This window comes from Malus domestica, chromosome 08 (genome assembly GCF_042453785.1).
Source record: "Malus domestica chromosome 08, GDT2T_hap1".
Lineage (NCBI taxonomy): Eukaryota > Viridiplantae > Streptophyta > Magnoliopsida > Rosales > Rosaceae > Malus > Malus domestica.
In genome coordinates, this window is record NC_091668.1 from 9,904,619 (window position 1) to 9,922,218 (window position 17,600).

The 17,600-nt window shown below is 36.4% G+C and overlaps 2 protein-coding genes across 3 annotated transcripts; one reads left to right on the forward strand and one right to left on the reverse strand.

The window, feature by feature from the left end:
* Positions 1 to 1,655: 1,655 nt before the first annotated feature.
* Positions 1,656 to 5,592, reverse strand: LOC103441167 (probable beta-1,4-xylosyltransferase IRX9H). Of its 2 annotated transcripts, none has more exons than XM_008379868.4 (4): positions 3,941 to 5,592; positions 3,092 to 3,341; positions 2,605 to 2,813; positions 1,656 to 2,158 (listed from the first exon to the last, which is right to left on the reverse strand). In XM_008379868.4, the coding sequence occupies exons 1-3, from the start codon at positions 4,840 to 4,842 to the stop codon at positions 2,634 to 2,636; spliced, it is 1,332 nt and encodes a 443-aa protein (XP_008378090.3). In that variant the 5' UTR covers positions 4,843 to 5,592; the 3' UTR covers positions 1,656 to 2,158; positions 2,605 to 2,633. The 2 variants fall into 2 exon arrangements, with proteins under 2 accessions (XP_008378090.3, XP_008378091.3); XM_008379869.4 differs by having other exon boundaries at positions 1,656 to 2,153; positions 3,941 to 5,591.
* Positions 5,593 to 6,493: 901 nt separating this feature from the next.
* On the forward strand, positions 6,494 to 12,461 carry LOC103441166 (uncharacterized). The gene is made up of 12 exons (XM_008379867.4): positions 6,494 to 6,798; positions 7,064 to 7,191; positions 7,298 to 7,360; positions 7,603 to 7,724; positions 7,807 to 7,922; positions 8,045 to 8,852; positions 9,123 to 9,854; positions 10,487 to 10,708; positions 10,793 to 10,888; positions 10,976 to 11,170; positions 11,287 to 11,400; positions 11,932 to 12,461. Exons 1-12 carry the CDS (start codon positions 6,698 to 6,700, stop codon positions 12,190 to 12,192), a joined length of 2,958 nt encoding a protein of 985 aa, XP_008378089.3. The 5' UTR covers positions 6,494 to 6,697; the 3' UTR covers positions 12,193 to 12,461.
* Positions 12,462 to 17,600: the final 5,139 nt, after the last annotated feature.

Below are 17,600 nucleotides of genomic sequence, written 5' to 3' on the forward strand. Positions count from 1 at the left end.
TCCATGGTAGTGAAGCGTGTAGTGGTGGTGTGACGAGGCATACAAGAAGGGAAACCAATGATCGAAGTGGGTGATACCAATGCTAAAACCTCAGTGGTCCAATCCCTAATTCGACCTTAACCTGCAAGCTAGATCAGAAATGGCAATGGAAGGAAGGAAGAAGGCAATGGAGAGAACCTCCTATTTTTTTGTAATAATATTTTTATACTCAAATAACCGTTGGCCATCCACTCACCACATTGGTGCCTTTATACAACCTAAACATCTAGATACTGCCAAATGGCATTTCTAACAACTTAACCAACTCAGCCTAATAACTAGTAAACCGAATTACACCTTAATCTTGTAAAACTAACATTAGTGATTAAGCTAATCACTGATTACATTTAGGTTCTTATCAGGAGAAAGAGAAATGAAGGTGTATTAGAGTGAACTTTTGGTGTAACAGCGACAGGTGGGTGAGAGGTAGCAGGTAATTTGGAAGCAAAGACAAAAGAATGTTCATAGCCCGGCCCAAATTACATGAATCGAAACCTAAGCCCACATACATGAACCCGAACCCAAACCCGGACTAGGGTGGATTATTTGTTGTGGAATTGTGATTTGACAAGTAATGTTCTCATGTTAGACTGAGACCCTTATAAGTTTGGAGTAAACCATAACTAGTCATGTGGGATCGAAATGGTTGTTTGATATGGACTTTGTGGTTCATCATGCATTCTCTTGTTAAGCACTTTGACGCGTTATGTTATCATATTGTCAAGGAACATATATTCAAAATGATCAAGATCAATAGTTTGACAATATAAATGTTATATTATATGGTAAAGTAACATTTATCGTATTCAATACCTATAATGTAATAAAAAATTTAAAGGGTAGTGATTTTCACAGTCACATTTTCTACTTTTGCAATTATCTCTTGTTTTTGTCTATTGATTGATTCTCGTTTGATTCATCCAATCACATGACTAGAAAAAGAGCGTAGAGTGCATTGAAGAAAAGAAGAGTACGAAAATCACTTTCGCTTGTCATTGCATGCACAAATCCTAATACAAATCAAACCAGTTTGCTTGTGTTGAAGAAGTAAATATGAAAGGCAGCTGAAATTAAGAAGGCCGCAAGCCATCAATAAAATGCATCACACGTCTTGCCTTTACTTTGATTCGAGAAACCTTACATTCAGAGAAAGAATTTGAAGCCAAGAAAATGGCAACAGCATGACACAACAGCTTGTAGACAATTACAACAAAACCACGTTCAAGATTAGGCTTCACAAGTGTTTCAAAGTAGAAGCAGGAAAGCAAATAGATGTGGTACAAATAATCTAAGAGGATCGAAAAGAGGCCGAGGGCGAATATAAACAAGAGACAAGTCAACGCGGCAGAGATAACGAGAAGAAGAATGCAGACGATGAATGCGCCGTGGAGAAATGCAAGTAGGATGAGGTTGAGATTCGGTTCCATCGGAGGATACAGTTGAAAGTGAGAGAGAAAGCTGAGGATGTTATAAAGAAAAATGGTTGAGCTTGAAGAAGGGAAAATAATGAAGTGACTTGCACTCATTCTATTGAAAGGCAATGAAGACATTTTCTCAGCTATTTGGAGTTCACAGCAAGGCATTCTGTTTTGTGCAAAATTAGAGGTCCAAGTGTATAAAATGAATAAGATTCATGCATAAAATGAGTAAGATTGTTGAAGGAAACAAATACAAAATAAAGAAGCGGAAGAAGTTACTTAACACATCAACTTGATCATTCAAATTTTCTACAAAGAACGACACCCAAGTAAGACCTAAAACCATGACAAAGGGGAAAAAAACATAAGCTGATATTGACATGGATGAATCCCGGCATCCTTCCAAGACTTTGCGGTTGGTTCCCTAGTTCAACAAGTAAAATTTTCTCTTGCTAAACAGAGCAGCCTACGAAGGAAACTGAGCATCTCGTACGACTGCACATAATCATTTTTCACCCGAGTCTAGGGAATAGCATTTGATTTAGCAACTGGAAAACGTTGTGAAAAAACTCTCAACCAATTTGTTGAATGGTCACATGGATCTGCTCAAGTCTTTGAACATTCTGACCCAACATCAACTGTAGTCCAGATTAATAATCACTGGCAAGACGATCTGTGGATCTTCATCAATCTATCCTGCACTGCAAAAAATTTGCATGACATAACCAAGAAGTTATTTTGTTATGTAGCACTTAAACGAAACATTTTGAATTTTCCACCCCTTGCTTCAGTAAGAGCTGTCTTTGGGAACCATGTCGGTAGTTACAAGGGAAAGTTCAGCTCTAAGCAGCCTTCCGACATCTATTTACGTCAATATTTGTGCAAAGTCTGGACCAAGAAACTGAATACTAATGACTCTTGAAACATTGAGAAATTCAGGATGCATTCCCCATATAACTTGTTTTAAACTCTGACGAGAACTAATTTTAAGTGTCAGGCGATTTTCTTTTCAGTTCAAACTTTAGTTCTCATTTCACATCTCATAGATTTTTTGCTGATAACGTCTTCGAATACATATTTTCGAACTTCGTGAATGCACATTCACGAAGAAATGGTAGAATAATAAAAATAAATTAAGATCAATTACCTTTGCCATCCACATGGACTCTATTTACATCAAGAATTTCGCTTAAGTGAGGCAATGACATCTAGGCCATCTTTGGTGATCCATTTGGAGGGATAGAAAGTATTAGATGATCCACGGTGATGTTGCCAAACCATGATTCTTGAGCAATCGTGCAATAAACCTTCCATCTGACTTTCATCTTCGACAACTTGTTCAATAAATGTGCTCGTCTGCAGATGCAAACAGTAAAGTTAGCAATTGAAGCGGGGATGTAGTAGCCAGTAGTCAGGCAATATTACAGTTTTCAGTATTTAAGTGCGGACTTTATTTCTCCAATAGAGGCTGTATTATTGAAGGGTGTGCTTATATATGGTACAAGTAAGTAACTTAGGATGTTCTAGTTACTACATCAGTTTACTTAAAAGAAACAACTTCTCGTTCTAAGTCTACCACATGTTCTTTTGCTTTAAAGGTCGTAGAAGTTGGCTTATGTTTAAAGGTTACCAACCTTGAAATCATCATTGCCTTCATCGAGCTGCCTAATGGGTTCAAGAGTCGGTCGATGCCACCTTTTAGGGTCCCAGAGTATCGTACTATTGAAGGCAAATCCTGATATGTCAGCATAAAACCTCTGGAACCTTCTATTTGACTCAGTTACATGCCATCCTATGACCTGAGTTCCATTACAAACGGGGCCTTCAATAACAGGTTTCATCTTTCCACCTATCATTTTTTCCACGGTCCACGTCCCAAACCGCCTGCAGAAAAATATGAAAAAGGAAAAAATAAGTGTCACCATAACATGCTCAGAAAATGCAATGTCAAACAAAGAGCATTTACTAGAGAGGCAAAGATGAAGATCTCTCATACAATACTACCGGCACCAATTTTCCAAAATTTAGATACTGATGGATGTGCATGATAATGGAACAATACTTTAGTTGCTAGAACTAAATGAGATTCAAAGGAAAACCAAATAGAAACATATAAAACAATGTCGCATCAGTTGGTATTCAAATTTTAGAACTTTATTGTGTTGTGTGTAATGTTAATCTCTCTACAACAGGTTCTATGAGCAATGAACAAACTATATGCGGAGGATCGGAGGATCTCCAGCAGAAAAATGATAATTAACTATGAGATTGACATAAAAGACATATTGCTGTAAGAGCAGTTCTCATGCTTACTTATCAAGAAGCTCAAAAATTTGTTAAATTTTGCAAATGTAACTAAACCATGTTCTCTTATTTTCTCAGGATATCCGTGGGTGATGATGGATAAAAAATGCTATTCCTACAACAGTCCCATACAAATGTAAACTAATACTAAGGAGTTTGGTTTAGAGAAGTGGATATACCTGATCTGCCTCATTTGCTCAAAAAGATCGATGGAGTAGACGTTTTCCTCATTTGCAAAGTAGATGATTCCATCAAGATGGTGAGTTTCAATGTGAGAAAGTGCAACATTTCTTTGATGAACACTTTTGTCTCTTACATCAGTAAGATTTTTATTGCAAACAAGATGTATGTACATAATCCCAGATCTCCTCAAGATGTCAGTTGTTTCTGCAGATTGGGAGGTCATCTCCACAACGATCCATAACAATGGAGGTGAGGTTAATTTTAATGTGTGTATCATGCGATTCAGATTATAGGCTTGAAATGACTGAGCATAAGTTGGAGTCACTATTATCAAAAGCTTCCGGGATTCCAAATCTGATTCTTGAATGAGTAATCGATTATCTATAGATTTTTCTGGAGTCCCATCTTTTGCTTCCCGCTCTTTGACTTGCAACTCTGCTGTAACATTCTCCTGCAATCTCACCCTTTCTGATGGTGTCATATTTCTGTATGTAGTATCATGCAACTGAAACCCAACTAAAGATAACATGTCAACGGATAAGTCTTGATGCTTTGACATGAGATTCGCAGGTAAATTCATTGAACCAAAGGGCGTAAGTCCAATGAATAGGCCAACAATGAAACAAATGAAGAAATGGCAAAACGCCCTCCTCCAAGTTTGCCATCTTGGTTTTGAGTCTTTTGACTTCTCAAGAGGCCTATTAGACCTTGGTGAATAAACTTTGAGAACAAAAGGGTTGAGCAAAGTGGACACAGACGACAAGAATCCATTGGATGAGGGGTAGTTCTGAGTACACAATGAGGACTTGGACAATGGAGAAGCAACTGAACAGGTTTCCCCATTGAGTGCAGTTCCTACTCGAGGCACCGGAGACAATGTCCTTCGAATAGATGCCATCAACACAGACACAGTATCTGATCTAGCTTATTTCAAACTCCACCTCTGCTTACAAACTCTTATAACATAGACCAAAATCTATCCAAACAGATTAAAACATTGCGGTCTTTCGAACGAACGTTATACCAAAAATTTCAAAACCACTAAATTTCTTCTCTGTATGACCCCCATCAAAAGCTTCATTTTTACCATCAATTGCAGGAAATTAGTGCGTGCATTTCATATGAAACTAAAATCCAACCTCCAAACAATCCAAGCCCTCCATCTAATCTACTTCTCGCCACAAACTCCCAACCCCAGCTTACAAAAGAAAAACAGCTTTTTCCCCAAGTTCAAGTTCTTGATCTACAACAACAATATGACTAAAAAGATACAAACTTTGGACCCAAAAACTATCAAATTCCAAATGAAATGCTGAAAAATTCTCAGAAAAACCAAAAAGGTCGCCGCATTACCGTTAAAAAGCAACTGGGTCTTCGATCTTTCAACCCAACTAGCCCCAAAGCAACCAAACCAGCCAGGCAGCTGCAAGCTCCACTCTGTTGAAGCTGGACAAAACGTCAACGTTTGGAGCACAAAGTAAAGATGTCAATGGCAGCAGTGATGCTTGCCAGGAATCTCTCTCTCTCTCTCTGTCTCTCTCTCTCTCTCATGTAGATTCAGACACCAAAAAACATACGATACAGTTTTTTCTTGGCTTGGGTGACCGACGGCCTAATTGGTTCTAATTATTTGTAATATTTGGTGGGAACTGTAGTGATACCCAATGTGTGTAAGGAAAGAAAATTACAATTTAGTAACTGTACTAATTGCAGAAGTCTCTAACTAATTTTTTTGCATTGATTTTTTCTATAAAATTTTAACAGCTATATCTTTAAGATTCTTTTGGGTCTAAGGTATCTCTTGCAAATAGAAAATATTGATTTTTATATTAACCTTGATATTGTACATCTTAAGCGTTATATTTTCATTTTTTTTCTTCCTATGAGTATCTCTAGACTTGGTTGGTAAACATTCTACCAACTAAGTGATTTTTCAATGTGCTGAAAACACGATCCAGTACATCAAGTATTGGTATATCGGATCGTGTTCTCACCATTGAAAATTTTCTCTTACCGGAGATTAAGAATAGTTTGATTGTCTGGCTCTAAGAGTTCCTCGAGGTTTCTCTTCGAAATTTTTTACCTTGTTTCATGATTTCATCCAAGGAAAAAGAAGAAGAAAATGATATGATTTTTTATATAATGGACATTGGAAGGGATAGAAAGTGAGATAGTATTAAATATATAAAGATAATTTAGTGCTTTTATTTTATTACTTTAGCATTCTGACAACACATCATCAACGTCAACTGGTTCAAAAATAAAAAAAAAACATTCAATTGATTCAGAAACAATCTAAAAATTCATGAGGATACCATCCAAACAATGAATTGCCTTTCCTTTTTTTTTTTTTTTTTCTGCAATACCATATATATAAAATATAACCGAAATGTTAAATTAAGAAGAAAAAAATCTCATTTGTAAGAAATCAATTAAACCATTTAATTTGCATAAACGGCGAGTCCAAACCAATTTGGGCCGAGCCTCTCTCAAGCATAAGCCCAAACTCGACCTAACCGTCAAAATTTTCAGCCGGCTAGGACAGGTCTAAACAGAAGGTTATTTCCGCCATTTCATATCATACTCTCCGAAAGCCGGCTCAAGTCGCACTTGTGTGGAACTCTCTCTCCCTCCTTCGAAGTTGTTACTTCCCCTACAAACTCTTCATCGTAGTCTCAGATCCATCGCTCATTCTCTCACCACCATCGATTGAGGAGGGATAGAGAAAAGAGAGAGACAGAGAATCTGTCGCCATGGGCATGGCGGTTCGAGGTTTCGTGCTTCTTCTTCTGTTCTTATCAGCTGCAAATCTCAGTCTTTCGCTCTACGAAGATCAAGTCGGTCTCATGGATTGGTAGGTTTCAATCGCATACTCTCTCTGCTTCATAACTTAGAAATTATCGGAAAAAAGGATTAAATTTTGAAATTCGATTGGAATCACTTCACTCGATTTCTCTGAATCCAAACGGAAGTTAATATCTGAAGAATTCGATCTTATTTCTATCGAATTGAATCGTATCCGAGCTGTTAATCGAAAGTTTGAATTTTTTTTTTTAGTTTGTGAATTGATTGTTCTGCGGGACTTCGAATTGATTTTGTAAGTTTCTGTTTTGTTGCAGGCACCAGCAGTACATAGGGAAGGTGAAGGAAGCAGTGTTCCATACTCCGAAAAGCGGGAGGAGGCGGGTTGTGGTGTCCACTGAGGAGAATGTTATAGCATCGCTTGATCTTCGGCATGGGGGGATAAGTAAGTTCCTCACCATTTGAGATGGAATAATCATATGTGAAATCTGTTTTGTAGTCTCGGCTCAAACATCGAACCGAATGTTAACCGGTGCTTTTGTTTTGTGCAGTTTGGAGACGTGTTCTTGGGAGCAATGATGCTATAGATGGAATCGACATAGCATTGGGAAAATGTAATTGTTATGCCTGCATTCATCATTTTTTGTCATAAACTATATGATTACGTGAACTTTGTGATTGAAAGACTCATTTGTCAAATAAATTTCATATTATCACGTTATGGAATTGGTTTTATAAAAAAGGGGTTGAATTGTGCCACATTATGTTTTCTCTTATAGGAATCCATTATTAAATGCTTCCGCAATGAACTTATATTGTTGATCCAAAGGTTGAGCGTTCTATGTCGTTTTTTCAGATGTCGTTACCCTTTTGTCAGACGGAAGTATTTTAAGAGCATGGAACCTTCCTGATGGTCAGATGGTTTGGGAATCTTTTCTAGAGGGCTCAATGTCCTCTAAATCTTTACTAAGTGTCCCGGTTAGTAAACAACAATTACACTCACTCTTCCAAAGCTTCAATTATGCTACACGATTCAATCTTACATTTAGTGTTTGTGCAGACAAGTTTGAAAGTTGACAAGGGAAATTTGATCCTTGTTTTTGGAAAAGGGTCTCTACATGCCATTTCTAGCATTGATGGTGAGGTTCTTTGGGAAAAGGATTTTGCAGCTGAAAGGTACGCCTACTTAGAGTTTTGTGATTAATGTAATCATTTGTAATATTAATAATATGATTCATTTTTGTATTTAATAAATATTGCTATTTCGTTAATAGTTTTTGTTGTTTCCATGTTTTCAGTGTAGAGGTTCAACAGATTATTCAGCCTCTGGGCGGTGATGTGGCTTATGTACTCGGATTTGTTGGTTCTTCCCAGTTTGATGCATATCAAATCAATGTTAGGAACGGAGAGTTGCTGAAGCACAGCAGTGCACCCTTTTCAGGTGGCTTTTCAGGGGAAGCACTGCTTGTTTCTAGTGAAATTCTTGTGACATTGGATTCCACGAGGTCAAAGCTGGTAATTGTTAGTTTTCAGGATGGAGAAATTAACTATCAACAGTCACCCATATCCGATATTTTTGGGGATTCTTTTGGAACACCAGTGCTGTTACCTTCAAAACTTCCAGGATTGTTTTCTGTAAAACTTAATGGGGCTGTCATATTCATAAGAGTGACTGGTGAAGGAAAGTTGGAGGTGCTGGATAAAGTAAATGATGTGGCGGCTATCAGTGATGCAATCTCACTTTCAGACGGGCAACAGGCTTTTGGACTAGTCCAACATGGAGATGGTAAGATCCATCTTACAGTAAAGCCTACTCATGACTCAAGCACTGATCTGCTCAAAGAAAGTATTGTTGTGGACAGTCAGAGGGGGGTTGTTCATAAGGTTTTCATAAACAATTATATCCGGACAGACAGGTCTAATGGGTTTAGGGCCTTAATCGTCATGGAGGATGATTCACTTTTGTTGTTACAACAAGGTGCAGTTGTATGGGGTAGGGAGGATGGGCTTGCCTCAATTATTGATGTAGTGACGTCAGAACTACCTGTGGAAAAGGTAGGCGTATCAGTTGCGAAAGTGGAGCAGAACCTCTTCGATTGGCTCAAGGTATGAACTGTGATATGGTTTAATTGAGTTGGAGACTAAGAAGCTAGGTTAAAAGTTTAAATTTTGGCATGTTTGAGCATAATTGCATGTGTCATCCCACTTTGTAGAATTGCATAGCAGTGTAGTTTCATATGCAGTGTGCATACATTTGCTCTTTTGATAGTTTGTATACTTTGGTTGTCATTTTGGACCAGGAGTTTTTAGTTAATGTGTCTCATTGACTTTTCTTTTTCTTATTCTTTTTTTCATTGATTTTGTGTTATTTTCAAGGGACACATACTGAAGCTTAAGGGAACCTTAATGCTTGCAACTGCTGCGGATGTTGCCGCTATACAAGAGATGAGGCTAAAAAGTTTTGAAAAGAGCAAACTGACACGTGACCATAATGGTTTTCGGAAGCTCCTCATAGTACTTACGAGAGCAGGAAAACTTTTTGCCTTGCACACCGGATTTGGGCAAGTTGTCTGGTCTCTCTTACTGCCTACTCTGCGTAAATCTGAAACGTGCGAGTACCCGACTGGGTTGAAAATTTATCAGTGGCAGGTACCCCATCATCATGCACTGGATGAAAATCCATCTGTCCTCATAGTAGGTCGATGCGGGCAAAGCTCTGAGGCACCAGGTGTTCTTTCTATTGTTGACGCATACACGGGCAAGGAAATTAATTCAATGGCTCCAGCACATTCTATTGTGCAAGTTATACCACTGCCATTTACTGATTCGACAGAACAGCGTCTTCATCTACTAATCGATGCTAACCAGCGTGGGCATTTATACCCAAGAACATCTGATGCTATTGATATTTTTCAAAGGGAGTTCACAAACATTTACTGGTACTCAGTTGAAGCTGATAATGACATTATCAAAGGACATGCTTTGAAGGGCACTTGCAACCAGGAAGCTGTAGATGACTACTGCTTTGAGTCCAAGGATATATGGTCGATTGTATTCCCATCTGACTCAGAAAAAATCATTGCAACTGTGACAAGAAAATTGAGCGAGGTATGATTGTGTCTGGCTATCACATATTATATAGGTGTAACTGTGTAAGGGAACGTAATGTCCTTGAAAATTTTGCATTTTTTCCTTTTCTTGCATCTGTTATATATATTTTTTAATTTCTTCGCTTTGTTTACTTTTTTATATTATTGGTTCTCTGTATTTTTTGTTATTCCATCTTGTAGATCATTCCTTCTTTACTTTGTCATGTAGATTCTATCATTCCAAAGTCAATCTTTTAACAAACTTTGGTCTTACTAGTACTCTTGGCATGGCCAGTTTTGTTGGTAAGAGGATTCGGTGGTGTGATTTACTACTCTGTTTGTTCTGTAGTGTTTGGTCAGAAAGGAATAGTAGGTTTCCAGAGGAGTGCAGTACTGTAATCATGAGCTTAACATAAACTTTTTTTAGATTGTTATGATTTCTTTATTGTTATTTCATTCGATCATTGCTTGCACTACAGACTTCTATTTGTCTTTTCACATTTTCAGCCTTGTACTTGGGCTGTTCCCCCTGGCCACTCTATAATAAAATGGATTTTACTTCTCGAAAAAGAAGAAATTTGGTTGTTCAGTCTTTGGGTATGCTTTGCTGTTTTATGTTTTTGTAACAAAGGCTAGTGATTCGCTGTCCAGGTGGTTCATACTCAAGCAAAGGTTATTGCAGACTCAGAGGTGATGTATAAATACATATCTAAAAATCTACTCTTTGTGGCAACTGTTGCACCAAAAGGCAGTGGTGAAATTGGAACAGCTACCCCAGAGGAGTCCTGGTTGACTGTATATCTTATTGATACTGTAACTGGTCGTATATTGCACCGGATGACCCATCACGGTTCACAGGGGCCTGTCCATGCTGTAAGCTTTCCTTCTGCTTGGTTTATGGTTGTGTAATGGAGAATTTGAGAGACAATTATCTTAACAACTTTCTTCATCATGCAGGTTTTCAGTGAGAATTGGGTTGTTTACCACTACTTCAATCTTAGAGCACACAGATACGAAATGTCAGTCATTGAGATATATGATCAGTCCCGAGCGGTATGCTGAAAAACTCAATATATTATGTATAATTTTGTCCAATGGTTCCCATTAAATATGCAATCTGAATCAAAATGCAATTCACAGGATAATAAGGATGTTTTGAAGCTTGTTCTTGGGAAGCATAATCTTACTTCACCTATTTCATCATATTCTCGACCAGAGGTTGTGACGAAATCACAGTCTTACTATTTCACGTATTCTGTTAAAGCAATAGCTGTGACATTAACAGCAAAGGGTATAACATCAAAGCAGCTTCTCATTGGTACAATCAATGATCAGGTAGGGTACTACCTTTCAGGATCCTGAGATACTATTTTGTTTCGTTCTTTGGGACTCCATTCCTGGTTTTATACTTGCTCTTACATCTCCCTTTGACGAGGGTTAACACTTTGTAGGTTTTGGCACTTGACAAGCGTTATCTGGATCCCCGTCGGTCGCTCAATCCCACACAAGCGGAGAAAGAGGAAGGCATTATTCCCCTAACTGATACATTGCCAATAATTCCTCAGGTATGCTAGTAGTATGTACTGTCAATCATTATGGGAGCATATCTTGCAAAGCAATTCGTAATATTTCCTTGATCCTCTTATTTCTTGGCAAGATTTACCTTAAATCTTCAACTGCATGATTAATTTTACAAAAATCTGATCGCTATCAATTTAGTTGTTGGACTTTAAATGTGGGAGGTTTAAGTAGACTGAATACAAGATATGCCTGTTTGGGTTCATATTTCCTTGGCTATCTTAATATCTTCTTATTTAGAGTCCAGTCTTCAAAGAAGCAACTTTCTTGTATGTGTTCTGTATAACTTTTAAGCTGTATTTGGAAATCACAATCTCGGTGAATTTTCATGGAATCGGAATGGTTGTGGTGTTTAAAGTGCTAATACAGATTCTTGAGGAATGGGAGATGTGCTTATTGATCCTTCACTTAGCAGGGAGATAGCTCAATTTCTAGAAACCTGCATTGGAATTTTGTTATAGCTCTAAAATTTCAAGCACCATGCTTTTTATATGCTAATATTTGTCCGAATCCTGCAGTCATATGTGACACATAACCTCAAAGTGGAAGGACTTCGAGGCATCGTGACAGTACCTGCCAAGCTGGAATCAACAACCCTTGCCTTTACGTACGGAGTGGATCTGTTTTTCACTCAACTGGCTCCCTCGAGGACCTATGATTCGCTAACTGATGATTTCAGCTACGCGTTGCTTCTCATCACCATAGTTGCACTCATAGCAGCAATCTTTGTAACATGGGTCTGGTCGGAGAAGAAAGAACTAAAAGAGAAGTGGAGGTAACCTGTCTTCTAGGTATTTCGTCCTGACATTTTTGTTGCCTCCCCTCTCCTTTATTTTAACTTAAATTAGGAGGTTTACTCCCTAGTTGTAATTTTAGCATGCCTACCTTTAGAGGTATTTTTTGTTGTAAAAAAATTCCCTATATTTTTGCATCGACGTTCGACATTCTAGATTGTGTCTTGTTGTACATTTGAAGTGCGAGAAAATAGTGAACTCTTTCACGCTCTTTAGATTTTCTATAGTAGAATTGTCTCGTGACATTTTTCTCACTATTGGCACTGGACTTCACATGGCGGTGTACCTGTGCAATGTAAGTTTGTACCTGTGCAATGTAAGTTTGCGTAGTCTTGACCTTAAGGTACTGTTTGGTACGTGGGATGAGATGGAACACAGTAGGACAAAACACACTTGTTCTACGTTTGGTGTGTCAAATTGTCATGGACGTGCTGTCCCGTGGAACGAATTTTAGTCATTTTTTGTTCCACCTTTTCCTTGGAACGACTTATTCCAGCTCATGGAACACAGAATTATAAATTTTTTGAACAATGCCCTTTCTCTTCTTCATTAATTCCATTGTCTACACTACTATCTCCCGTGGCCTCCTTCTCTTCTACCTTCCCTCTCTCCTGTAGCCTCCTCATCCCCTACCACAAACCCATTCGAACCCAACCCCACCTTCCTCCCATCGCCTCCCTCCTCCTTACTAGTCCCACGACAAGATCGCCGCCAGCAACGCCCAAGACTCGCATAGCAAGCATTGTCGAGCCTTTTCTGACGACGACAATGCCGTCGAGAAGTCGTCCAAGCGCCACAAGCACCGCCACCACCTTCGCTGCCACCGTCACCATCACGGCAGCAAAAAGCGCGGAAAGGAGACCAAGGCAATCGTTGACGATGTCGAAGTTCCTTCACCGCCACCTATTCAGTCCCTCCGCACTCTACCTTCTTCTCCGGTGCTGTCACCATAGTCAGGCCGTCACCGTAAGCCTAGGGAGGACAAAAACGACGCTGCAGAAATTGATTGAAATGAATTTGAGGGAGTTGGGGTTTTTGGTGGTTTGGGGGACAATGAGGGAGGAATTGCACAATGGGTACTTTGAGGGAGTTGGGTTTGGAGGAGAGGAAGATGGAATGAAGATGGTGGTTGAGTTTTCGACGACTAAGAAGATTTTGCAGCAGAAATGGTTGATCTGTGCAAAGAAGAAGATGACGGCGTGGGTTGATCCGAATTGGGAAATTGGGTTTTGATCTGAAATGTTGAAAACAGTGGTGAAGTGGGTTTGGAATAAAAGTCTTTGAGTTGTTTTTAAATTTTATTTTTTATTTTTATTTTTTATGCACGTGGGTAAGTTAGTCATTTAATTTTTTAGTTTCATTCGCCATGTGTTTACGAAACGCAGAACAGAACAATCGTCCCGTTCCATCCTGCGCGTCTCAAACACAACACGAAACCTCCGTTCTGTCCCGTTCTGTTCCATCCCGTTATGTCATGTTCGTGTACCAAACGCTACCTAAAGTAATCAATGTTCATGAAATAATGAGATTATTAATTTGGTTTGAAGAGTTAAAATTTAGGAAAACTGATGAAAATGGTTTGAAAACTTTGAGTTTTAACGATAAGGACAAAATAAAGGGTAAAGTGAATAGTACCAGGATTGATTTTTTAGTGTAAAATGTGATTTTTCATTAAAGTAAATAGTACCGGAAGCTTTTCGTTAAAATTCCCTTAAAATTTCTTAATGATGAAAGAATAGCATAAAGAAAAAGTTGAAAGTGCGGTTAGATACTAATTCATCACACACTTCAAAGTGACTTTTCAAGAAAAATAAGAAGAAATTTATTCTGGGTGGTGAATCTCACATTCGTTTCCTTTTTTTTTTCACTAATTTTCTTGTCCGTCTCTTTTCTTCAATTAAAATGCAAAGAAAATTGGAATGCTGAGAATCACAATAAGATGTAATCGGAAGGTGAAATGCACGTCATGTTATTTTTAAATTTTGTTTATTATTTTCCCTCAAAGTACTGGAACCTCTGTATATAGGCTAGCACACTCCCCCCACACTATCACATGCCCATATCCTTACAACTTTCACCATCTCCGTCTACTATCTCTTCTCTCTCTCTCTCTCTCTCTCTCTAGGAGGCCCTGATGGGGCAGCTTGTTGAAGATGATAATTGTGGGTAAGGAGTGATGGTAGTGAGTGTATATATTTTTTACGTTTTTCTTTTATTTTGTATGAATTAGAAAATATTTATATTTGGTTAATAGTATAATCTAGCATTTATATTAGGGAGTTTTAACGAAAATGACCTAGCACTATTCATGTTTCTTGAAAATTTGATCCATCTTTCTTTGAAAGATCGATGGAGCATTTTTAAGTTCAAATGGCATAACAAGCCCCTCAAAATGTCCTCTGGACAAGAAAAGCTGTCCACTCAATTGAATTTTCTGCTAATCGTATTTGCCAAAATCCTGATTTACAATCAAATTTACTAAAATATTTACTCTCTTAAGTTTTAGTTATAAGTTCATCCTTATTTGGTAACTTATAACTATCTTCATATGTATTATCATTTAATTTCTTGTAATTATAAACTATTCTAGCCTTACATCTCTTTAGTTCTGAATGTTTTCTCACTATAAATGCTACTAATCTATATCTAGACTTAGAGGGTCTAATGACTTTTAAATTTAACAGCTCTTTAATTTGCTGCTCAAACTCTTGTTTATCTGTTAAGCTACAAGGCATATCAGTTGTTTTTATGGTTAAATCTGGATTAATTATATCTAATTTTGCTATTATTTTATTTTTACTCCAATGTAATTATGGGTCTTCCCCTATAATTCTAGTTTGTTCTGCTAATTGTAATAATTCTTCCAAACTCTTTGGTTTATTTAACTGTAATATTTCTATATGGATTCCTTCTTCTAAAATTGGATATTCATGTTCAAATATTTCTTCATCAAATCCTTCTAAGTTATTGTGCTCATCAGTTTCTTTTGAGAGTTCCAAATGATAATTATCTTGTCCATTAGATTCTTCTATACTTATGCTTTTGTATGCTTCTATAGTATTACTTTAGTCAGTTATTGTACGTAATGCATCTTTTGAAAAATGTTATGTTAGGATTCATAAATAAAAAATCTTGTCAACTTTTCAAAAAGTTTAAACCTAAAATGAATGGGTATGATCCTACTGGTGAAACAAATGTTAATGGTAAATTAAATTGTTGTTTTTCTACTTTAATAGACTCATTATTAATACAATGTGTTAAATAAACTAGTCTCTCATCAAATTGTGTTATTCTCACTGGTTTTGCTAATTTTTGTCTATATTTTTCTAGTACAAACTGTTCTCTTATGACACTCTTTGTGCTTCCTGTATCTATCATAGCTGTTGTTTGTATCTTATGTTCTTTTGCTAATTTTATTTCGCAATTTATGGTAATTAAAGAACTATTTTTTGGCTTTTCTATACTATGAAAAGTATTTCCTAATATTTCAATACTTTCTTGTGATTCTGTTGAACTAATTTCTAATAACTTATTATTATAACATTTTTCGCACAATATTGAATATGTATTATAGTATTTATTTGCAACTAATTTACTACACTTATGAAATTTTTCTGGCCAACCTAAATTAATGTATTTATACTCTTATTCATGTTGTTCTTCTATGAATGTACACATATACTCTTCTAAATTGTTATTTGTGCTACTTGAATCTTCCGAGTCTGAATCTATCATATTTATACTTTCTATACTATAAATACTCTCATTATCACTTAAATCATCTAAGCTATATATTGACTGTATATCCTCATCTGCTTCTAATTTAAACAACTCCATTAAATGTACTATTTCTCTCGGCTGTTTACCTAATTTTGGACATTTAGGTCTAATGTGTCCAACTTCTCCACATGAATAACATTTACAGCTACTCTTATCTTGTGGTGCTTTATATTTTCTAATTCAAGGTCTGCCACTTCTTGTCCTAAATTGTTTTGGAATATATCTTCTCTTCATATATGTTCTTAAATGTCTTATGCTGTTTGTAGGGTTCATATGATTTATATTTCTTTTTGTATATTTTCTTATACTTATTTTTCTTATGACAACCATACTGTTGTGGCAAATCTATATTTTTACAACTCATGTAAAATGGTTTCCTAATTTGTTTCTTAGCTTTTATTTGACTACATTCTTGTCTAAGTATATCATATACATGTTGAATTCTCAGTCCTATTGCAATATCATTTTTCTTTCGATACTTTTGCCATTCATTCCAAATCTTTTCTCCTATTGGTCATTTTAGTTTTCTCATATAAGTATCTAATAAATTAATATCACTAATTCTACCTATTCTTCCTAAATATTTAAAGAAATCTATGGTATACTCAGCTGTATACTCTAAATTTCTAATTGCTCTTATTTGTTCTTGTTCACTTCTGCCATCTAACATAGTATGATATAAAACTTCTTGTCTAATCAAAGTAACAAAACCATCAATATTAAAATGTGTTTTGGCTGCCTGATGCTGTTCTGGATTTTGAACTTTCCATGACTGGAAATAATAAAAACCTAAACCATCTAAGGTATGTTCAAAATAATCTAACATATTTTGTGAATTACTAAAATCTAACATTAATGCTGCATGTACACAATATTTTTCCCATCTTTCAATTGTTCTTTTCCAATCTTGTGGATCTACATTATCTAAGTTTAATATATTTCCTGCTATATTAATTTGTTCTAACCCTCTTAAAAATGGAATCCTATTTTTTCTAGGTGGTTTTATCATACTTTCTTCTATGCAATCTACTTTTGCTTTTTCATTATATTGTTCATTTGTTGGTCTAAAAAATTGTTGGTCAGTTCTACCTATGTATCATGGATTTGGATTTTCTACTCCTAATGTGCTACTTTCTTCTGCTGGATTACATTTTGCTTTTAATTCTAATTAATTATTATATTCTTTTGATCCTAAAATATGTTATACTCCTATTTCTAAAATTAAATTTTTCATCTCTTCATTTGAAATTTTGTGTAGTCTTATTTTATATTTTTCTAAGTATTGTTATTCATCTAAATGATCAATATCTTCTATAAGCTTATCTAAAATATGATTAAAATTTTGCTCAACTAAATTAATATCTAAATTATCAAAAGCCATATGAATACTCTCATTTTCGATTTCACTCTCATCCTCTTCTATTTATTCCAGTTGCTTGTAATTACTAAACCTAATTGTTGCTTGACCTGTACTAGTTTCATATATTTGTACTTTATCTGGTTGTCTATTTCTTGCTACTTGTAAATTAGGTAATGTCCACTGAGTTCCTTCTAAAAAGCTATTATCTACGGGTTTTGCTTCTATCATATTTACATGTTTACTACCAAATGTT

Coding starts and splice junctions, on each gene's coding strand:
- LOC103441167 (XM_008379868.4), bottom strand. CDS start 4,842: ATGGCATCTATTCGAAGGACATTGTCTCCGGTGCCTCGAGTAGGAACT. Junction 3,342..3,940: donor GAGCAAATGAGGCAGATCAG/GTATATCCACTT, acceptor ATTTTTCTGCAG/GCGGTTTGGGACGTGGACCG. Junction 2,814..3,091: donor AAGGCAATGATGATTTCAAG/GTTGGTAACCTT, acceptor TTGCATCTGCAG/ACGAGCACATTTATTGAACA.
- LOC103441166 (XM_008379867.4), top strand. CDS start 6,698: ATGGGCATGGCGGTTCGAGGTTTCGTGCTTCTTCTTCTGTTCTTATCA. Junction 9,855..10,486: donor TGACAAGAAAATTGAGCGAG/GTATGATTGTGT, acceptor TTCGCTGTCCAG/GTGGTTCATACTCAAGCAAA. Junction 10,709..10,792: donor CACAGGGGCCTGTCCATGCT/GTAAGCTTTCCT, acceptor TTCATCATGCAG/GTTTTCAGTGAGAATTGGGT.